Raw genomic sequence first — 23,019 nt, 5'->3', positions numbered from 1 at the left:
GGACCCATAGCCAAGGGAGATGGCTTCCTGTTTTGTTCTAAGTGGCCCTTCTTCCCTGCAACCTTTCTCCCTGTTGACCAAATATCCTATTTCAGGATGGAGAGCATAAGCCTTTTCCTCCTCCTCTTCATGGGGTAGGAAGGTATTAAGCAGGAGTGAGAAGGGCAATCTGTGGGTGAACAGTCTTCTTATGACTAAATTCACATTGTACCAAATCATACCAAAGATTTTCAGGCCTTCAAATCAAATACCTACTCCTGCAAGAAGCCTGCATGATCACTCAAACGGATCCCTCTCACCTCCAATTTAGAAACATCCTCTCTTTCACAGTACTTCCCACGTGTACCTCTGGTGAGCCAGGCTCTGGGATACCAAGAATGAAGCAAAGAAATTCACAGTCTGGTTAAGGAGAGATCTCTTAAATGGCCCATACATTTACAAGGAGCTTGGAGTCTGAGTGGGAGGTCAGGAAGGTGACAGGGAAGCCTTTGGCCTTTGTACACCGGGTAGGCGGTGCCAGGTGAACTCAGGAGGGCGAACTGCAGGCAGGCAGCCGCCTCCCACCACTGGGTGTGGCAGCCCTGCTTTGCTATTTCATTGCATACTGCCCTGTGACTGATCAGTTGTCCCAGTGACATTTTAAGCATTGTGTTGTGAATCAGTTCCTCCCATCTCTGAAAATGTGTTCTGTCAATCGCCTACTTTTATAAGACAGTGTGGACACCTGACATATGACGAGTAAATGAATGAGTGGAAGAACCCTGTGGGGTCAAATCAGACCATGACTGCAGAGTCAGGCCACATCCCAGGAGCCAGCGCTCCAGGCCGCCACTCCCCACCCTCTGCCCAATGGCCCGCATTTTGGGGTGAAAGAGGATGTGGGATGGGGGTCAGAGGCTGGCAATCCTGAATTTGTCACTAAAGCTTGAAGGGAGACTCACCAGAATGTGTCGGTCTTAAAAAGATTTCCCCTCCCTGTGCCAGAAAACAGAAAAAGCCGTGCAAAAACAACTGCTCAAAAACTCGCTGAGGACTGAGAGGGGGACTGTCCTCGGCTACAGGACTTCCAGATCCAAATAGGGCAGTCGAGCCTCCCTGTGCTCCAGAAGGCGCTCCTGACGAATGAGTCAGGAGTCTAGGGTCACCACTCGAGAAGGACTGCACGCTGGAACTGTGAGAACCGGGAACCGCATGCGCACGGGTCCCAGCAGCCGCAGAAAGTCGCACGCGCGCTCCGAGCGGGCGACAGCGGCACAGCGGCACAGCGGGGCGGGCACAGAGCCACGTGGGGCGGGTCGGGTCACGTGGGAGCGGCGCGCGGGGAGACGCCGGCGCGAACCTGCGCAGGCGCGGGGGCCAGCCCCGGGACCCCTGGGGCGGGGGAGGGTCCGGTCCGTCAGCCCCACCCCACGCCCCCCGGCGTCGGGCGCGAGCGGAGGCGGGCGGCGGGGGAGCGCCAGCGGCGCGGGCGGCGCGCAAGTCTCTGCGAGGCACTGGGCGTCCGCGAAGGCAGGTGAGGACACTGAGGCACGGCGGGGCGAGCGAGGCCGGGGGGCGCGCGCGGGGTGGCCGGACGCCGGGCTGGTTAGGTCCGCCCCTCGCTCGGCTTCGGGGCCCGCGGGAAGCTGCTTTCGAGCCGGCGCGGCGCGGCGCGGCGCGGCGCTGCTGCACCTGCGGGGCCCGAGGCGGCACCCGCCTCTCGGAGGACGGCGCCCCAGCGCCCCGCGCTCCGCGGAGAAACCCAGCGTTTGCGGTCAGAAGACCCGGGGCCGGGACCCAGCGCTGATCCGACAGGCCGAGAATCCTCCCCCCCATCCCCCTTCTCGTCCCCAGGCTGTGAGAGAGGCCGTTGGCACCGACCTGCCTGGATTGTTGGGACAGAGAACTGAGAAGGGGACTTTGTGCTGGCACGGCTGTTCTTCGGGGCCGAGCCCGGGATGGGCCTGGGGGGCTGCCCGGGGATGGCCGGCGGACCAGCTGGCGATGTGCGGGTGGAGGCCGAGAGCCTCGTTGCCTTGAGCTCTGTGCCTGCGTAGGGTCCTGTGTTTTGCGGGGCCGTGATTTCTCGCTTTTTTCAGCTTCTCAGAGGCACCTGTTTTGCCTCCCTTCCCCTAAGGTTACAACCCCTGGCAACTTTGAAAGGAGCTCAACCGTACGTTTTAAAACACTGTGCTGAAGTCTGGGAATGAAAAGACAAGGCACTGATGATCCGGACAGTCTCTTCTGGAGGTTGCTGCAGGGATCAGAGCTGAAGCACTTGGAGAAACTGGTTAAGGCCCAGCCTGTGCAGGGCTGGGGGGAAGCGGCACCCCCAGGGAGCCAGAAGCTGGCTTGGGGTTCAGTCCCAGCTGACTCTGGGCCTCTTTTCCTTACTTACCACACGAGGCTATTTCCACAGCCCAGTTCCCTAACCCTCAGTTTAGTTTTTGTTTTTTTATTTGAATGTATTTTCCTTTGAACTTGGCAGATGATTAAAAACAAAATAATTACTTCGGATTTACTTAGCAAAGCATTGTCCGGGAGCCAGCTTGTACAGCCTCTGATGCTCCTGCGGCAGTCCAGTCTTGGAGATCAGAAACCCTGTCTCCTTGGAACATACCTGGTCATCAGAAACCCTCCATCTCATGTACAAACAACATTTTAGGGGCAATCATTGATTAATTTAGAAATGAGTAAGAATTACACCTCACATTATGTCACTCTTTGTAAGGTAGCTTACAAAGCACCAGGTATACACTTAATCCTTTGATTCTTACAACTCTATAGGAGGTTACCTTTTGTAATTTGGGAATCATTCCTGTTTTAGTGATACGAAAACAGTGCCTTGTCCAGGTACTTACAGCTTGTAGGAATTTGAATTAGGTTTGAGCTATTCTTGGGGTGGCCCTTCTCCTATTGCCCTTCTTTATAAGGGCACGCCATTTATTTGAGATCTTCTGCGTTGTTCCTGAGGAGTATGAAGACAGTTCTTATTTTGTCTTATCTGCTTCTGCCATGTACATGGTGCTTTGAAAGTTTGGTGAGGACTGGAATTCTGGGGCTTAAAGCTCCAGGCTCTGTTAGTATCTCAGAAATAAGGCAGCTATCCTGCCAGCTGGATACTTGCCCTTTTGTGAAATGTTGAGCAGAGACACTCCACATCTCCCTCTGCTGAGGCATGTGTGGCAAGAACTGTCTGGAGGCAATGGGAGGGAACCAGCCTCTCTCCTGAGCTCAGTGGCCTCTGGCACAGGGAGATTACAACTGGGCAGGGCCCTTTGCCTTCTTTGGTGCTGGCGGGCTGCAGAAGGGCAGCATGGAGCATGCATTGTGGAGTGGGCAGTTAGGCCACAGGGGCCTGAGAAAAGCCAGGGTTCCCTCCAGATCCAGAACTTCCGCGCAGGAGGCAGGCCTACAGTGACACAGCTGAAGTTGTTCAGTGTTTTGCATCTGGTCTGCTTCAGATCTCCCACCCTCATAGGAGAATGAGTGAATCTGAGCCCTGAAAAGAAGGGAAAGATAGTGGTACCTTCCAATTCGTTCCTCATTTCTCTTCTCATATAGTCTTCCTGACAACTCTTCAAAGTGCCCTTATTTTTAAGAAGAAGAAGACACTGGGGTTCAAAGGGACGAGATGACCTCTCAGAATCAGAGTGAGAACCCAGAATGTTTGTCCTGAATCCCAGTGTCTTTTGTGGTATCACCCTTGCCTTCCCATCTCCGCTCATATAACTGAGCCCAGACAGGAGGCTGTGCAAGCAAGGGGCAGAATGGCCAGGTATTGGGTGGGGGGGGTTCTGTAGCCTCAGGATAACTGATCAGAGGGAAAGACCTCTTCCAGCCCCCACATTCCTCACAGTGGCAGTGTCTCAGAGTTTCCCAGTAGCTGATTATGTCCTCTTGTGCTGCATTCAGCATCTGATCAGAACTTTCTGAATCTGGCATCTAAGAGTTAGGCAGACAGTCACCCCCAAGGAGCAGAGCAGGAAGTTGAAGACTGAGGCAAGTAGGTGAGAGCTCCTTGCAACTGGCTAGTTCCGTGGTGCTTGATGACAAGGGTGGGTGGGAATGTATCTCCTACTGCTCGCGGGGCCCTGGGTGCCCATGTCACCAGGCTGCTAAATTGCCATTTTCAAGGGTATCATCGAGAATTGACAGGACCTTGTTACTGTGGGGAGGAGACATACAGAGTGGCTTCTCAGCTGAGAATGGGCAGTGTGACCCTTAAGAAAACATTTGGCTTTGAATTATAAACTGATCACAAAGCACTGGGCTTAGGAAAGATTAGTCCTCTGTCTAGTCACCAGATTTCCCAGGCTCTGTTCAGGAGCAGTTTTACTTTCAGCCTTCTTCAGGTCAGTGAGCAGACTTGAGGACCTGCAGGCCCCCTCCCTGAGCCCTGACCCCCATACTGTTCCAGCCTCTGCAGGAGTGTCCAATGCAGGATAAATAGCCGTGGACTGGGAGCTGGGAGACCTGAGTCCCAGCACAGCCACTAACCAGTCCTCCCTCCAAGTGACCTGGGACTAGCTGGTCGCATCTCTGGGCCTAGCTGGTTGCATCTCTGGGCCTTAGTTTTTTCTTTTACTCAGTGAAGGAGGGGCTGACCTAGAGCTCTGAAGGAACAGAGGAGGTCAAAGAAAAGAAGATGAAGCGTCCTTTCCAGCCTTGTTCACTGAGGGCTTGAGACAAGGAAGCCCACGTACACTCCTAGTTTCCTTTGTCTCCCTCAGGACCCTTTCTTCCTTCTGTCCTGTCTGCCTCAAGCCAGCTCATTCTCAGGAGGGAGGATTCCCTGGGTGGGGCTTGGCTGGGCAGGTGTACCCTTAATGTTTGGACTATGATGCTGTCTCTACTTGTTTCAGGCATGAATTAACCCACCCAGTGCTGATACTCTGTTTTAGTAAGACTATCAGTTCCTGCCCAGAGGCAACTCCTTGAACACGCAAAATGAAGCCTGGGGAAGCAGAGAGTTAGACTACACACCCAGCAGGAGAGCAGTAGTAGCAGGTGTCCCCGTGGCTTTCTGGATGTCAGAACCCTGGAGTTGCAGTCATGCAGGTCGTGCAATATTTCAGTCTTTGGATGTCAGAACTGAGGCGACCTCATAGATTTTCTGGTTGTCTCCTCTGTACAGATGAGGAGACCCAGGCCCAGAGTGTCTTCTAGCTTGTGTCAGACCACCCTGCTAACGAGCAATGGAGCTAGGGCCCAAGCTAAGGTCATCTAAGCCCCAGGCTTGAGTGTTTTCTTTAAGGTCAAACCAGCTACAGATTAGTTCCAACTCTGCCTCACCGTGAAGTTTAAAGAGTAAAATTCAGATCATGTCATTCAGAGATTTAACGCCTGCTAGTTGCCAGGATTTGTGTTAAATGCTGAATTTGCAGGAATGTATAAGACAACAACTCCTGTCCTCAGATTGCTCCACGATATTGTGTAGACAGTCATGTAAATAACTAAATACACTAAGTCCAAAGGTATGTGTGTGTTTGCACATACATGCACGCTATCTAACCAGAGGTGAGGAAGCAGTCAGCTGTCGGGGCTTTCAGGAAAGCTCTGGAGAGAAAGTGTTATATGTCCCGGGCAGTTAGCATGGGGCGGGGGGCAGCATTCTGGGTAATGGAAACAACACAAGCAGCCAGCGCAGAGGCCTAACAAAACATGTTATAGTCCTCGCACATTGAGTGATCTCATGAGGGTGCCGAAGTGGCCAGGGCTGAGGCCGGAATGGTGGCCTGAAGCTGAGCTGTCAGGGGCCCTGGCAGCATGCTGAGAAGTTTGTAGCTCGTAAGGTCTGAAAGCAAAGGAAGGATGTGATCAGGCTGGAGTGTGACGATCGTTCTGGCTACAGCATGGAGAATAGGCTGAAGAGGACCTGGCTGGAGCCAACCAAGCTCAGTTCTGTAGTTACTGAGTAATAGAGCCTTCGCTGTGGACAGCAGCAGTGAGGCTGAGAAGAGAATGGGGAGCGGATCCATTTCATAGGATGGACAGAACTTCCTGACTGATTTCATATGAGCAGTGAGGAAGAACAAAGAGTAGAATGCAACTCTCAGCTTCTGGCCTGAGCGGTTGGCTCCATGCTTGTGTCGTTCACTGAGCTAGGAAAAAAGAACTCCAGAAGAGAAACTGACTCAGCTTTGGTCATGATGCAACAGAGATAACCTATAGAACTCCCAAGTGGAAACTGAGTCCAGGGCAGCCCTTGGAACCTGAAAGTCATTACCAAGGTGGCAGGTGAAGTACTGGCCATAGGTGAGGTCTCTGAGGCAGGGAGTGTGGGTTGAGAGGAGTCTTGAAGTGGCAGGAAAAGAAGGGAAGGCAGAGGGAGGTAAAGAATAGACAGCAAGTTAAGGGCCTCAGTAGTGTGGGGTAGAGAATGGGGAAAGGGAGCAGGCTGCAGAAGTGTTACCAAGTGCAAACTTGTACTGCTTGCTACACAATGTGCCAGTCAATCGGGAGGCGAGGTGTTGGGGCAAGGACTAGCGACTTTATTGGGAAAGCCAGTAGACTGAGAAGGTGGTGGATGGGTGTCCCAAAGAACCATCTTACCTGAGTTAGAATTCAGGCTTCTCTTATACTAAAAGGGGTGGGTGGTGGCTGGTTGTTGCAGATTTCTTGGTGCAGGAGTTCTTTGTTCTTGCAGTTATTCATGTAGGTCTGGTCACAGTGTTCCTATAAACCACCACCAAGACAATTGTTATTTTTTGTTCTGCAAGTTTTTAAAGGTCAAAGCCTTGAGGATGGGCTATCCTGTATATTTCAGGCTGTAGGCAACACTCTTTTACAGGGGTGCAGGGCCAGCATGACTAAGCAGAGGCAACAGAGCACAAGGGTAAGAGCTAAAGGAATAGACCCAATATGGAGTCAGGCTTGTTTGTCTGTTGCACAAGTGGCCACGGAGAAACGGACACCTTCCTTTGATTTCAGTCAGTGTGACCCCTTGGCCACATTCAGGGCCACTTATTAAGGGCTTCGCTTCATTAGGCTGCCCCTGAAAGCAGAGAGGGAGTCTGTTGGCACTTGATAAATGTTATAATCTGCATGACTGCAAATGACTCAACATTTGCTCAGCGTTTTGAAGGACTAGGGGGTCTTGGCAGCTGTCCATATTGATGTTTTCTGGAGATTGACTATTGGCAGCTGAAGGAGCCCCAGGGTTTCTGGTGGCCTATGGAGTGAGTCCGCCTGGGGCCATAGGCGGGACTCCAGAGCCCCGCCTCTAGCCCTCTCCTGCCGCCTGCTCCCTGCCTGCTCCCGGTGGGTCAGCAGAAGCCAGGGCGTGCACGCTGCGGATGGTGAGTGCCTGATTCCCAGGTTTGATTGGCCTGAGACGGGGGATAGGGGACCATACGCGGGGGAGGGGAGGTGCCGGGTGATGCTCTGGGCATCGGGGAAGAAACACTCTTGAAATTGAAATGGGGATGGGGGCGGGTAGAGTGATGATAAGGAGCCGAGAATGTGCAGGCTCCAGAGCGAGCTGGTTTTGATAGAATGCCACCCGGTCACTGGGTGCTTTAGAAGCGTTGCCACATTGTCCAACCTCCTCATTTTGGAGTTGAGGAAAAGGAGGCTGGGGGAGGGATTAAGCCTGCTGGGCCTGGGGAGCTCAGCTGGGTCTCCTACACCCCAGGCTTCTCCCAGACCAGCGCTGCCCTGCTGAGCTGCCCCAGCTGTTGTTTGTGGTCTCATCACACTTCACTTTCTTCTGTGGGAGAGACCAGATCAGATAAGTCCCACAGTGGGGAACCGAATACTGTGGCGGTGTCAGGGCGGGGACCTGGCTCTTCTGTAAACAGCCTTGCTATTATCTTTCAGAGAAACTGACCCTTTCCTTAACAGGAGGGGGATAGAGAGGGGAGGAAAGAGAAGAGACATCTGTCACACCGTACATTTCCTTTAAACGTGGTGTGACTGTATGTGATGATTGAAAAAAGTAATTTGATCTTTTAAAATTGTCTTTAAAACAAAAGGGATCGTGCCCCCAGACCTCCAGAAACCACCAGTGAATGCGTGGGGCGGCCTGTGTAGTAGAAAGGCTTTGGGGTCCTAGTGATCTGGGTCCAGGATGCAGCACTGCTGCCTGCTGGCTCTGTGACACTGGCAAAGGTACTGAACTCCTCTGAACTTCAGTGCTGTCAGCTGCCTAACAGGATATTATTTGCATCATCAGGCACGCATTTTGGGTGGCGCTAGGTATGTGCTGGCTTACCTACCTCCCAGTCTCTCTAGTTAGTAGCCTTAGAGGCCCATGTGAAAATGCATTGTTCTGTGTAGATATTAAGCTTCCTGCTGCCTCCGGTCCTTTTCTGTCAGTGGGAATAGCTGTGATGCAGGATCCAGAGCCACTGATTTATGTGGCCCATGCTCCAAAGACATGTCAGGATGGGAGTTGCTTTGCAGCTCAGGGGGGGCTTGGCCGAGAGGCTGGATCTATACACTCTCTAGGTGTTTCCAGAAGTGAGTTTTCACTGCTTCCCACTGGCAGAAGAGCCAGCTGCTAGAGGCCCACTGAGTGTATGCTCATAGAGAGGCCCGCCTTTCACCTCTGGTGCTGATAACGCTCTCACGTCTTAGTGTTGCAGGGCCTGAGGTCGAGGGCCAAGCTCCCCAAAGGGGTGACTCTGTGCTCCTGCACGGCTGGAGGTGGGCATGGGGTGCTGAGCAATGCTCCTGGGGGTTTTAAAGCCCACATCTTGTGCTCTAGCTCGTGAACCTGAGGTGGAGAGTCAGGGGCCTTTGGGACATTCACCCCAGCCAGCCCGCTGTTTCCCAGGCTTACTGAGCCTGAGCCTGGCCTACCTCTTTCATCATGCTCTCTGAATCCTGTGCCTGCTCCAAAGCCATTTCCTGCTGGGTGCTTCTGTGGCTGCCGGACCAGACAGAGCTGGTTCTCACCTCTGCACTGCCTTAGCCCTGTGTTCATACCTTTCCGGTTGGAGTTCTGTCATCTGTGTGCTAGGCCTGTATCTCCTTGCGGACTCTTTACCAGTTAGTTTTTGTTTTTAAGATTTATTTATTTATTTATTGGCTGTGTTGGGTCTTCACTGCTGCGTGTGGGCTTTCTCTAGTTGCGGCAAGCGGGGGCTACTCTTCCTTGTGGTGGGCGGGCTTCTCCTTTCAGTGGCTTCTCTTGTTGCCAAGCATGGGTGCTAGGCGAGCGGGCTTCAGTACTTGTGGCACATGGGCTTCGTAGTTGTGGCTCGCGGGCTCTAAAGCACAGGCTCAGTAGTTGTGGTGCACAGATTTAGTTGCTCCGCAGCATGTGGGATCTTCCTGGACCAGGGATTGAACCCTTGTCCCCTGCATTGGCAGGTGGATTCTTAACCATTGCGCCACCAGGGAAGTCCCTATCATTTAGTTTTATGTCATCCCAAATTGCTATTTATTAAACAGGTCAGTGATGAATAAGTGTTTGGAAATTAAAGTTGAGTCTGTTTGAGTCTGATTCCCTTGTACTCATGAGCAGACAGGCTCAGTGACTGTTGATGGGCAGTGAGGAGATGGAGCCTGTTTGCCTCCAAGAACAGCAGTGGTGTGTTAGAAGAATGTGGAGCTGGCTAGAAGGGTCCATGGATTTCCTGAAAGGCTCTGATGTGTCCCAGGAATTGAACCCTCCTTCTGGAGGGTAGATGTAAGCTGACCTTTGTGAACTAATGCAGAAATGTTATCAAATCTGTGATCAGAGACTGTGCCTTGTGGGCCTGAATCATACACACATGTCAGGAGTCCAGGGAGGTTTTGGAAGTGTGTCAAGGTACAGAAATTGTTCCAGGCGCTGGGGAATCTCCTGTTTACAGCAGGCAGGTGAGAGCTGTGGTTTTCCTCCTGATTGTTCTGTGAACTATAATCCAGTAATGTGTAACTTTGCCACGTAAAAGAATTGGAAGCTGGCCCTCGGAACGTTCTTTCCTGCTTGGCCCAAGTGCTTTGGTCCTCCATAAGTCATCATTTACATCACTCAGTGCTATTGAATTCAAATCAGCACACATTTATGGAGATGTGGACCACAAACAGGCCCTGTGCTGGGCCTGGGGGAGTTCAGAGATAAACTGAGGAACAGAGTCAAAAGAGAGAAAACTTGAAAACAGGTCCAAATCAACGTGTCGAACATATCAGAAGGACCATGGTGCAATTTGGACACAGGTGGGGGTGAATAATCCCCTCTTGGGGGGCAGGAGTCGGGGGTAGGCAGAGCATCTAGGAAAACCCCTGGAAGAGGTGTCTGAGTCATGAAGACTAGAACGAACAAGGCAGGACGTTCCAGGCAGAGGCGTGGAGATGTGTCCTGGTTTTTGCCTCTCATTGTCCCCATGGCTGCCCTCCCGCAGTGAGCTGAGGGAAAAGAAGCTGGCCCTTGAGGAAGGCGCAGCTCGCCAAGGCCAGTCTGCCCTCATGGCTCCATTTTGTTCTGTGGCTTATGGCCAGCCAAGCACAAAACCTGCATTCTTTGTTCCGGGACAGTGCTTCTCAAACTTTAGTGTGCCTGTGAACCGCCTGCCATCTCTGGTGAAAATGCAGGTTGTGATTCCTTAGTTCTGAGGTGAGGCTGGAAATTCTGCAGTTCTCCACGATGCCCGGGCTGCCAGCTCTTGAGAGCACATGTTGAGGTTATAAGAAACCTCTCTCCCAGCTCACCCCCTCCCCCAACACACAGCCTCCCCTTCTTTTTCCTCTTCCCTAGTGTACAGATGCCAAATTCCTCTTTCTTAAAGGCTATTTTCATTTGGTCATTCCCAGTACACACTCCACATCCCCTGCCTGGAAGTCCCCTTTTGTTTCTGAGCTCAAGTCTGAACTTCCCAGGCTGGTGTAAACACTAGTCTGGCCTACCCTTGTCTTCCCAAAGTCATCGCCACAAAGTTACTCCCAGCCCTACCCCATGGCCGTGGATCCCTCACAGCCCCCTCCCTTGGCGGTGACGTGGATTTCTGGGCCTTTGCTTAATCCTTTGGAGAGATCCTCTGCCAGGTCAAGTCCTGCAGGGGAGAATTAAGTCTTTGGTTAGGTGGGATGAGGTCAGGTGCCCCCTCCCCCGCCCCCCACAGACACACACGTAGACACGCACCCTAGGTCGGTACCCAGTGATCCCAGCACATAGAGTTGTGCTGGTACTTAGGTAGGGAGGCTCCAGTATAAGTCAGATCCTAGGATGGCGAGAAGGCCAAAGGGAAAGATAGGCATTGTAAGTGGTCATCAAGAAAAGAAGGCTGGGTGGGGTACCTGCTGCTGTTGCAGGGCTGGGCTGCTTCCAGGAGCTCCCACTCAGAAGCATAAGGCTTTCCAATTAGAGGAAGCCTTAGTGAGGCCCCCGAGCATGAGCTAGGGATGAGGCTGGATTCTACAGGACCTGCGTGGACCTCCGTTTCAACTGCAGAGCCCCCTGCCCAACGCAGACATCTATTGCCCAGTCCTCTGAAGCAGGCACCCTAAGACCGTGCTCTTTCTTACGCGATGTCTGCTCTCTCAGTCTCCACCCCTGTTCCTTCGTTGGACATCTGTGTAGTTCTGTTCACAGGGGGAGAATGTCAGGCTAATAGTGGCCATCTCTATTAAGCTATATAATTTAATAGGTGGTAGATGTTTAGAGGATATTTGCTTTTTTGTGAGCTGCGGTTTTATGTATTGCTTCTTTTTTGTGTTTTGTTTTGTTTTCACCCTAAGCCTGTTTTATTTGTATAATGAGTGAAAAATAAAGGTATTCTCAGCTGGGAGAGATGTACTGAGATTGCCTGCCTACCTCGAGTGAGGCCCTGCTGGGCACTGTCTTGGGCCTGGGTGAATAGGGCCTGGTCTCTGCGTTGGAGGGATTCACAGCTAGGAGGAAGGATAGAGTAACAGCAGAGTGCTTGTCGCTCTCAGTAACCTAATCACACAGCGAAGCTGCTCCCTCCCCAGGGAGGTGGGAGCTGCAGCTCCGGACTGTGAAGGAAGAGCGGGCATTGAAGAGGAAGGCAGTGAGGGGGCAGTTGGCACCAGGGACACAGCCACTGAGCTGGGAGACGACAGCCTTGGGCAAGGGAGAGGGAGCAACAAGAGAGGCTGTCGGACTTCCTAGGTGGCGCAGTGGTGAAGAATCCGCCTGCCAATGCAGGGGACACGGGTTCGAGCCCTGTCCTGGGAAGATTCCACATGCCACAGAGCAACTAAGCCCGTGCGCCACAACTGTTGAGCCTGTGCTCTGGAACCCGTGAGCCACAACTGCTGAGCCCATGTGCCACAACTGTTGAAGCCCACACGCCTAGAGCCCATGCTCCACAACAAGAGAAGCCACTACAATGAGGAGCCTACGCACCACAATGAAGAGTAGCCCCTGCTTGCAGCAACTAGAGAAAGCCCGTGTGCAGCAACGAAGACCCAATGCAGCCAATGAATAAATAAAATAAATAAATAAATTTATTAAAAAAAGAGAGAGAGGCTGTCAGTTCTCTGCCACGGCTACTGACCCGCTGGTGTGCTCCCTGGGGCAGGAACCTCCACGTGTCTCTTGCCTCCCCAGGCCCCTGTACTGGCAGGTGGGCAGGTGCTCAGTTAGCAGCCCTTGTGCAGTCCCATCTCTGCTGCTTCTGCTCCCCCTCCCTTTGCCTCTGGGCCCCTGGTTGGCTGCCCAGCCAGAGCCTTGTCCGGGAGATCAGATTCCAGCTGTCCTGTGGGAGCAGTAACGTCTTCTTCCTTCCTCTCAATCCCCAGAAATGTCTTTCCTCCAGGATCCAAGTTTCTTCAGCATGGGAATGTGGTCCATTGGTGCGGGGGCCGTAGGGGCTGCTGCCTTGGCACTGCTCCTGGCCAACACAGACGTATTTCTGCCCAAGTCCCAGAAAGCAGCGCTGGAGTATCTGGAGGATATAGACCTGAAAACACTGGAGAAAGGTAAGCAGTGACCCCACTGCTGTCAGTACTTTTCCAAGATGCTAAGATGCAGGCTTACTTATTTTTTTTCTTTCTAACGTAGTTGTTTGTTTTTTTAATTAAAAAAGCAATGTAACGTTAGGAAAAATTTAATAACACTTTAATTACTGATAATTCCATTACCCTAACACAATAATCTTTTTTATTTTTGCACATTCTTTTCCAGGTATACATGTAATAAGATGTGTTATGATCTTGGTGTACACGATCTTTTACATTTTAGCTTTTTCTTATCAAAAGCATTTTTCATTGTCTCATGTTATCTCTCTAAATATAATTGTTCCATAATATTTAGTAATATTGTACCACTGTTTACTCAGCCAGACCTTCCAGAGTGTGTTCTGAGGAATTCCAGGCTCCTGGATCCTCTAAAACAGGAGCTCCTGAGTCCAATAAGTTTGAGGAACAGTGTGTGTCCAATTGCATGTTCCTGATTCTCAGCACAAGGGTTTGCTTACTGAAATGAGGTGCCTGGACCGTTACTGGTACAGGTATGGGCAGCCTTGCCTGTGGTGCAGCTATAGCCTCCGGGGAAGCACAGGGCCACACATTTAGAATGGACCTGCCTGTCTCCCTCTTCTTGGGGAGCCCACTGGTGTCTCTGCTGGACGGCTGAGGGCCGCACGTTTGTATGTGGTGGCTCCCTGTGCTCTCAGCTTTGGATCTGAAGCTCAGGGGATTTCAGTCATGCCAATAGTGTGGGTGCAGTGGGCATGAGAGTTTGTTGCAAGTTGGGGCTCATTGACTGGGAGGTCTCCAGGTTGGCCTCTCAAAGGGAGGCCATCGAGTCTGTTCAGTAAGTGGGAAAGCTTGTCAAGGGAAGGCAGGAACTGTGACTGCAGATTTATGATATAGGTCACTTCAGTAAGGAACTAAGAAGCCCTGCAGAGAGAGCCCTGTTTAGCAGTGTTCAACCCAGAGTTTCCCAGTATCATTTGATTTCAGTCCCCTCCCATCCTTTTTTTTCCTATATAACATCCCACAGGGACACGGATTCCTCTGAGAAATGCTAAAATAATAAGGGATCATACTTATTGAGCCCTCACTAACTCTGTATTGCCAGACACTGCAGCGAGCACTTTTATGTCCATCTTTTAATACTCCCTGTGGCCCAAAGTGGAGCGGCTAGGCATCTACATTTACAAATGGGGAGACGGAGGTTCAGGGAGGAGATGTAGCCTGCCCCGGGTCACACCTGGGTGTGGACTCAGTGTAACCGGAGCCGGGCTTGAGCTACACTGCTGTGCTACCCAAAGCACTTCCTTGTTGGACATCTTCCACCCTATCCTGTGGATAACACTGCAGTTAACATCTTAAGGTTAAATATTTTTTTGCCTTTAATTTCTGTTGACCTAATTTCTTTGAATACTTTTTTAAGAGTTGGGGTTTTCTTGGCCAAAGTGCAAGATGTCATTCAGGGTTTGGCCATGTATCTGCCCTAAAGGATTGTTACAAGGTCCACTGAGACCAGCAAAGGAATATGTTATTTTTCCAGAAATGTTCCAGTTTGGGATGTTCAAGTTTACAACTAGATTTTTATGGGAGAGGAGCCTTCTGGTTATACAGTAGAACCCTTACACTAGATTCATTTTCCTCAGAAAAATGAATCTTCCCTGTCCACGTTTCCTATTCGCTTTTTCCCACATGTGAAATACTTTTGCAGGTTCTCTGTTAGGCCTCGTGCTGTTTATGAGGTGCTTAGAGGGCTTGGCTGAGGGGAAATGATACTGAATTCCCTTTTCTTCTCCTCAGAGCCGGCAACTTTTAAAGCAAAGGCACTCTGGGAAAAGAATGGAGCTGTGATTATGGCTGTGCGGAGGCCAGGCTGTTTCCTCTGTCGGGAGGTGAGTGCATCTGAGGATCTGTTCCAAGGAAGGGATCCTAGCAAGTGGGGACCAGGGCATTTCCAGCCAGGACCAACCGTGGCCCATTCTGTTACTTACTCTATGTTTGGGTTTTGTTTTGTTTTGCTTTTTGTCTAATTCTCTGTTTCTGTTCATTTAACAGAATGGTGATATTCTACGTGACTTCCCTTTGGCATTCCCAGGCCTTTCACTCTTGCACTATCTGTGTTCTGGACCAAGTCCAATTGCATGTTCCTGATTCTCAGCACAGGGGTTTGCTTACTGAAATGAGGTGCCTGGACTGTTACTGGTACAGGCGTGAGCAGCCTCGTCTGTGGTGCAGCTACAGCACCCGGGGAAGCACAGGACCACACTTTTAGAATGGACCTGCCTGTCTGCCTCTTCTTGGGGAGCCCACTGGCGTGCCTGCTGGACGGCTGAGGGCCGCACATTTACATGTGGTGACTCTGCTGCCTCCCTGTGCTCTCGGTGTTGGATCTGAAGCTCAGGGGATTTCAGTCATGCTGATAGTGTGGGTGCAGTGCGCATGAGAGTTTGTTGCAAGTCAGAGCTCACTGAGTGGGCGGTCTCCAGGTTGGCCCCTCAGAGGGAGGCCGAGTCTGTTCAGTAAATGAGGAAGCTTGTCAAGGGAAGGCAGGGTGCAGCCTTGTCACTTTTCAGATAGGTAAACTGAGGACAAGAGTGCTTTGGTGACCTATCCATGGTCATACACTCGGTGACAGAAGACCCAGGTTCTGAGGTCGGTGCCTTGCCTGGGGGAGAACTGGGAATGACAGTACTCTAGCTCTTGAGACAACTTTGCTTTTCAGGTCATGGCCTTGGTCCTGTCCGAGTTGCCATCTTCCTTCCCTCGGTTGTCCTCTCTCACCCTGAGGCATTTCCTTTCAGCCTTGCAGAAGTTTCCCCTGCTTGTGTGGTTGGGCTGGCCGAGAATCTGCTACATTACAGGGTGCCCTACTGTACCGTACATTCAGGGCACTTTCATGCCTGTCATCTCATTGGTCCCCACCACGTCCCTGGAAAATACAGCTTGTTGTTGTTATCCTCATGTTACAGAGCAGGAAACTGAGGTACAGAGGCGGTGACAGTGTCATACTGTTCTAGGGGGTATATTAATTTCCTGTTGCTGCTGTAATACATGGTCATGTATTCAGTGACTTTAAATAACACAAATTAATATTCTTACAGTTCTAAAGGTCAGAATTCTGAAATGGGTCTCATTGAGCTAAAATAAAAGTATCAGCAGGGCTCTAATCCTTCTGGAGGCTCCAGGGGATAAATAATTTCTGTGTCTTTTCCAGCTTCTAGAGGCCATCTGCATTCCTTGGCTCATGGCCTCTTCCTCCATTTTTAAAGCCAGCAATAGCTGGCCAGGTCTTTCTCACATTGTGACACTACGACACTGACTCTTCTGCTTTCCTCTCCCACATTTAAGGACCCTAGTGATTCTACGTTGGGAGCACCCAGATAAAACCGGATAATCTCCTTTAAGATCACCTGAGTAGCAACCTAAATTTCATCTGCTGCCTTAATTTCTCCTTACTATGTGATAAAACATACTCACAGGTTCCTGGGATTAGGATGTGGGCATCCATCCTTAGAACATATTACTCTGCCTACCACATGAGGTGGTGTTTAAACTCGGGGCTTTTGAGTCCAATCTGTGATGCCTCCAAATACCAACATGGAAGCCTGTTGTGACTTGATTTCTCAAGGCCAGTTAAACCCCAGGGTTCCAGGAGAAACTGCTCTAATTACAAACTGTTTTCTGGATCTGGTCTATACCCTGGCAGAGCATTTAATGGAAACTTATGTTTCTAAAAGGATGGTTGGATGGCAGGCAGAGTAATTTTGAGGGAGGAGGCATGTGACTCAGTTTCCACTTCACACTTTTTCCAAGTAAAAAACCCAGGGAAAGTGAGTAAAACCTTTTTTCTCACACACAGGTGGTCTTTGACCACATCAGACCTGTAGTCCTCTCTGCTTTGGGGCAGTTTGCCACTCGCTGAACCTCCTGACAAATGCATTGTAATGAGTTCTGCTTCATTATCTATCCTTTTGTTGTTGTTGCTGTTGCAGAAAGTAAATGAAAAATTAAATGCAGTTGCCACCATATAGCAATATATTGGAGGCAAGTAGGCTGCTTCTGATAGGATTTCCTGCTATTTCTTTAGTTCTGACACCAAATGTGAAAAGGAATTTGTTCTTAGCATCGAAGCTCTACCCTGACACGTGCAGTTTCATCTGTTCATCTAGCCCACAGTTCCTGAGAGTCAGGGATGTAGGTACTTAGCAGCTCAGCTGCAGTCTCCCCATCGTCCACCTTCACCTGGAATCTTTCCTCCTGGTACCTAGTACCTCCTGCATATCCAGCCATGTGCTAGACACTGAGGGATACGAGAAATGGAAGGCGGTTTCTAACTCTGAGACACATTTGGGAATTTAAGGGACAAAGCTCAACTTAGCGGAACCTAGTGGACTCAGTACAGAAAAAGTCACCAAGCAGGAAAGACTGGATACACACGGAGAATCAGGTCTTTACCCTAGGCTGGGCTAGCCGGAGAGAACTTTTTAGAACAGGGGTCCCTTTCTAGAGGGTAGGATTTGAGCTGGAGAAAGAAGGAAGGAAGGTTACTGCAATGAGAGGGAGCCAACTGAGCAGAGATGTGGAGGCAGCTGTTCTCATGACCTGCCTGGAGATCATCTGATAGACCCCTGTGCTAGTTTGCTCTAGTACAGGGGAGGGGCTGTAAGATTAGGAGAGAAGTGTTGTGGCTAGGTGTGGAGGGCTGGGTTTGGGTGCAAGCTCTTAGTTATCGGGTACTCCGCAGGCCATGGTTAGGGCACCCATAACAGGAGCCTAGCCTCTCCTCCCCTCCATGGGGAGGACAGGAACCTGGGCTGAGGAGGGGACCTGACACCCTATCCTGAGGTCTGGTGCCCGGCTGGGACAGTCTTCTGCTGGGCTACACGGGCCTTCATTGTTCTTGGCATTTTGTTGCCAGCCACGCTCTGGGCCTGTAGGAAAGAGGGTGTTGGTTGGCTGCAGAACCCCAGGAATTCGTGTCCCTGACCGTCCCTGTCTTCTGCAGGAGGCTGCAGACCTGTCTTCCCTGAAACCCAAGTTGGATGAGCTGGGCGTCCCCCTCTATGCCGTGGTAAAGGAGCAGGTCAAGACTGAAGTGAAGGATTTCCAGCCTTATTTCAAAGGAGAAATCTTCCTGGATGAACAGGTACGTGTGCTGTGAGCCTGTCAGACACAGACTGCTGGGGATTGTGCTCGTGAGTGGAGAGTTCAGGGGCCCAAGGCATGTCTGGCCAGGAGTTGGAGTCGGCCTCCCTTTCAGCTGCCCCCAGCCCTCTGAGCAGAGCATGAGTGAGAAAGAACTTAAGAACTGTCCTTCAGTTATTACTCGAGCCCTTCCCGACCTGTGACCTGAGAATGGGAGCCTTGGAAATAGCTGCAAGCTCCACCGGGTTCCCCCACCCTGCAGGGGGTGTCCAGCACGAGCCCGTCCCTTAAGTCATTGCCGCCGTAGTTCTTTCTCCTCTGTTCACCTCTGCATAAGGTAGGACTTTATCACTCCGTTGGGCCCAAGAAGCCTGTACGTCTGTAGCAAGAGATTAGAGTCAGAGTTGCAAGCTGCAGGGTTCTGTTTAGCTCAGGCAGTTGAGAGTGCTCCTGGGTGGGAGCTGTGTGTGTCGGGTGGGGCAGGACGCGAATGAGCAGCTTTGGGTCTTTGTCTGAAAACTAACGCCCTGTTGGGAACTTTCCTCCCTGGGGAAGGCAGGCATATGGGCTACTCATATGGGGTCTGTCTTCCTTGCCCTACAGAAAAAGTTCTATGGTCCCCAAAGGCGGAAGATGATGTTCATGGGATTTGTCCGTCTGAGTGTCTGGTACAACTTCTTCCGGGCCTGGAGTGGAGGCTTTTCTGGAAACCTGGAAGGCGAGGGCTTCATCCTTGGGGGAGTTTTTGTGATGGGACCAGGAAAGCAGGTAAATTCCTAGTGTTCGCTTGAGGGTCTGTGAGCATGAGACCCCCATGGTGGGGTGGGAGGGTGGCTTTCCTTACTTGGAGTCTCCCAGCTTTTCTTCCAGAAAGCCAGGGAGTAACAGGGAAGGGGAAGGGAGGGAAATGAAATGATAGTTTACCGCACGCCTGCTCTCTTGGCACCTCACACGTGAACCCCCTCCCTCATCACAGTAACATCACGACATAGTCTGAGTCTTGTAGGTGAGTAACTTGTGAGGGGGTGAGTGACTGCACCAAGGGGGACAAGCTCGGTGGCACTTTGGGGGCCTGGACCTGGGTTTTCTGATGTCAAATTCTGTTTTCTACACTAGAACAAAAGCAGAGTCTTTATTCTGTGAAGAATTTATTTCCTTGCAGTGTTTCCTGTCATTGAGAATGGACAGTAGAGAAAAGTGAAGAGGAGAGAAGGAACGGAGACAGATTTCACTGGGGGAGCAGCAGGGAACTGTGGTGGGAGGTGGTGCTTTCCCCTTGGGGGTCCTGGTGGCAGAGGTGCCTCTGGAGAGGCAGCAGACTTCTCTGCAAACTCTGTTTCCAGCTCTGGCTGTGGGGATCCAGCACAGGGGTCTAGGGGAGGTGTTTAGAGATGAGGTCTTGTGGGCCCAGGAGGTGGGTGGGTGGTGCTCTACGTCAGACTCAGGGCGGTGCCAGCAGAGGCCAGGTGGGCACAGAGCGAGGACAGGGTACAGTGGGTGCAGGCTCAAGGGCCTGGCAGAAGGACCCAGAGACTCATGGTCTGACTTCTAGGCTTGTCTCGCCAACTTTGGGCATGACATTAACATTTGGGCTTGTCTATAAAAAGACAGGGTTGGGAATTCCCTGGTGGTCCAGCAGTTAGGACTCGGTGCTCCCACTGCAGGGAGCACAGGTTCCATCTCTGGTCAGGGAACTAAGATCCCCGCAAGTTGCATGGTACAGCCAGGGGAAAAAAAAAAAGACAGGGTTGGTCTGCCTGGTGGAGCTCACTACTGACATTGATAACTGCATACTTTTCCCAATTGGAGAGGAATAAAGCTAGTGGGACTAGAAAGCCTTTAATGTTAAGTGGTATTTCAAGTCTCTTCCTTTTAAACTTGGTATCTGCAATCGCTTGTCTGTATGAGAATCTAGCATAAATTGGCATCTGATATAACATAACCTATTTGCTAACTTTCTGGTAAATACATCAAAATGTCTCAGTGATAATGGCTGCCAGTGAGTACCTACCTTGTGCCAGGTGCTCCTATACATGATCTCATGTCTTCTCTGCAACCAATCTGGGATGGTCGGTGATTTTATTCCCATTTATATGTAAGGAAATGGGCCTATGAAATCACTCAGCCAAAGATACGCAGATAGTATGTGGTACAAAGGAAATGAAGCTCAGGAACTCAGATCTGCCCTGCTCCAGAGACCCTGCCCTTCCCTTGCCCATAGCCCCTCTTCAGAGGTGATTCCCAAAGACCCCTTCTGGGTACCCTTGCACTTGGGCAGGCCTCTTCCTCAGGATCCCTCAGCCTCTTCCCACTTCGTGCCTCTAGGATTCCTTCCCCCTTCCTATCTCTGCCCTTTCTCAGCCCCCAGGGCAGGGCTTGGCTCACCTGCCAGCCTCCTCTTGCCTGGCAGTGACTCACCTGGTGCTCACGGACTGTCCAGGCCTGGCTGACTCGCTTTTGGTGTTGCTAGGTGTGTTGTTTGACTTTGTTGGTGCTCTCTAGAGCTCCTGCCTTCTTCCTTCCTGGTGGAAGGTCGACCAGGCTGGCCCAGCTTCAGGACTTACCTCTGTGTTTCTTGAGAGCAGAGTTCTTGCAGTCCCACTGTGCCAGGTGCCACACAGTAGGGATTTCCTTTGTGATAATAATCTTTAAAGCATACTTACTTTAAAGAAGTAATGTGTTTTCAACATAGGAGATTTGAAAATGGAGAAGGTGGGGAAAGCCATTCTATAAGCTAAGCTATCAAGGACAACCTGTTAGGACAGAGCTGAGCTGAGAGGCCTTCTCTTTTTTTTAGAAAATGATACCTTACTAAACTAGATGTTCTTTTTTCATTTAAAGCATATCATGAACTTTTCCCCATGTCATCGTGTGTTCTTCCTCAGTGTGTTTAATGTCTATAAACCACTCTAATGAGCAACTAAATAATAGTTTCCCAATCTGCTTCCTGTAGTCACCACAGTGTGGTGGCACTTTTTTTTTTAAGTCTTTATAAATAATGGTACAAAGAACATGTTTACAGATGTTTATTTTTTAAATTCAATTTGGGTTTAATTTTTCACATGCCAAAGAACTCTTTAACAAGGATTTCTTGATGCTGATCTGAAACATTATTTTGTCTTTTTTACCACCTTAGGGTACTTTGGGATGTAGTATGTCTTAGTGCATTTTGCTTCACAGTATCAGAAGTGAGTGGCCTCCAGTTTCGTAGGAAAACTAAAGAGAGGGCCTTCCTTTTCAGGTGGTCATTCATTGCCTGTCAAGGTCTGACCTCTGAGCTCCACTTCCACACCTTCAGGCTTTTCTGTGCAAGCTAATCCTGTTCTCTCTGCCTGGAATGTTCTTTTACCTGCACCTCTACCTGTAGACATTGTTTTATCACCTGTGAAGCCTTTTTTGATTGCCCTGTTATATTAATCACTCCTGACTTCCTGATCCCAAAGTGCTGCTTGTATAGTCCAAATATTGCGAGGGAGCCTCTCCTGATCTACCTTCCCCAAAAGACTGAACTCCTCAAGGGCAGAGCTGAGCCTGATTCAGATCTCTGTTCCTTGCTGCCCAAGCATGGGGCTTGATGGACAGCTGGTGCGCAGTGTGTCTCATGAATGAATGACTCAAGAGTGAGGACTGATGTACCCTCTTGTTTCCTTTTAGGGCATTCTTCTCGAGCACCGAGAAAAAGAATTTGGAGACAAAGTAAACCTAGTTTCTGTTCTGGAAGCTGCTAGGAAGATCAGACCACAGACTTCAGCCTCAGAGAAAAACTGATTGTGTAAAACTGCCCAGCTCAGGGATAACTAGGGCTCTCACCTCTGTTCATGGGATGTGTTTGTTTCCATTGCTGTCCCTAGGGAGTTAGAAACCCATTTATGCTATATTCTCAGTATAGACAACTAACATATTTTAATATTGTACTCTGTTTAGGCCTAGTAAGGCAAAATAGCCCCCAAACAAGACTGATAAAAATCTAAGAAGCTAATAAGGCTTATTTCAGCTAAAACATGGAAAATCTGAGGCTTAAAGTTAACTGTTACACCTCATTACAAATGTATATGGTGTTTGAGTGCTGTTATTTGAAATGATTTTTATTTTCATGTCTTCAAAAGTCTAAGAAAAGTTGATGATTGACTTGAAGATTAAGGGTATAAGGTTTTTGGCTTGTGTTTTCAATGAATGATTTATTATATGTTAAATTAATACTCGTATAAAAGAATTGACGTGCTTTGGATGGCTTGATAAAGGTAAATTATAAAGTGAAACCTATTTTTTCATTGTCTTCCATTCTAATCTTGGAGATTTGATTTTCTTTAAGAAATGTTCAAACGAGATCACCATTGGAAAAAAAAAAGAAATGTTCATCTCTGGCGCTAATAAAATGAAGCATCAGAAATTGCCCATATATACAAATGTTTCTGATAAAGCCAACAATAAAAATATTTACCATAATAATGGCTGAATTTATTAAATCATTGGTGCCAAAGACACCAAACGTGAAAAATTAGTATTCTGCGTGTGTATGGGGTAGGGTCAGGGGAGGAGTTCCTCTAGTTCTGATGATCTAAGAGGTTTCAAAATGATCAGAAAAGTTCATCCTGTCCTTCATGTTATTGATTATGCTGTCTTTCCTAGAGGAATGACTTGGCACTTAAAATTGGTCAGTGCTTTCCCATTAATGGTCTTTTAGCCTAATTTGGTGACTGAGAAGGAAGAAGGACAGAGAAGATGAAATGTAACTTAATTCATTAGTTTGTCATGTTTGAAATTTTGTCATGTAAGTATGAGATCGGTAAGAGCCTGAAGGGAGCTCTGCCCTAGGGAGTCTGCTCAAGGCACCAAATTGGCCCACAAGTAGGAAGGCGGGAATGGGAGTCCAGAGAAGAGTGAGTACAGTGGTGCCCCTTATATGTATATGTTCCAAGACTCCCTGTGGATGCCTGAAACCATGGAAGGTATTGAACCCTATGTATACTGTGTTTGTTCCTATACATACATACCTATTATAAGGTTTAATTTATAAATTAGACAAGGTAA

General features: G+C 49.8%; 1 protein-coding gene across 5 annotated transcripts; it reads left to right on the top strand.

Annotated features, from left to right (window-relative positions):
• The first annotated feature begins 1,310 nt into the window (after positions 1 to 1,310).
• PRXL2A (peroxiredoxin like 2A) lies at positions 1,311 to 22,431 on the top strand. 5 transcript variants are annotated; one of them, XM_057735513.1, is made up of 6 exons: positions 1,311 to 1,513; positions 12,690 to 12,852; positions 14,644 to 14,735; positions 17,849 to 17,989; positions 18,592 to 18,756; positions 21,643 to 22,431. In XM_057735513.1, the coding sequence occupies exons 2-6, from the start codon at positions 12,708 to 12,710 to the stop codon at positions 21,754 to 21,756; spliced, it is 657 nt and encodes a 218-aa protein (XP_057591496.1). In that variant the 5' UTR covers positions 1,311 to 1,513; positions 12,690 to 12,707; the 3' UTR covers positions 21,757 to 22,431. The 5 variants fall into 5 exon arrangements, with proteins under 5 accessions (XP_057591496.1, XP_057591493.1, XP_057591495.1 ...); XM_057735510.1 differs by having other exon boundaries at positions 1,383 to 1,513; positions 12,673 to 12,852; XM_057735512.1 differs by lacking the exon at positions 1,311 to 1,513 and adding an exon at positions 2,136 to 2,152.
• The last annotated feature ends 588 nt before the right edge of the window (positions 22,432 to 23,019 follow it).

The sequence above is a fragment of the Hippopotamus amphibius genome, chromosome 5, assembly GCF_030028045.1.
Source record: "Hippopotamus amphibius kiboko isolate mHipAmp2 chromosome 5, mHipAmp2.hap2, whole genome shotgun sequence".
Lineage (NCBI taxonomy): Eukaryota > Metazoa > Chordata > Mammalia > Artiodactyla > Hippopotamidae > Hippopotamus > Hippopotamus amphibius.
Note: the sequence above shows the minus strand (reverse complement) of the source record. Positions and strands in the feature narration are given on the sequence as shown.

Coding starts and splice junctions, on each gene's coding strand:
- PRXL2A (XM_057735510.1), top strand. CDS start 12,675: ATGTCTTTCCTCCAGGATCCAAGTTTCTTCAGCATGGGAATGTGGTCC. Junction 12,853..14,643: donor CCTGAAAACACTGGAGAAAG/GTAAGCAGTGAC, acceptor TCTTCTCCTCAG/AGCCGGCAACTTTTAAAGCA. Junction 17,990..18,591: donor AAATCTTCCTGGATGAACAG/GTACGTGTGCTG, acceptor CTTGCCCTACAG/AAAAAGTTCTATGGTCCCCA.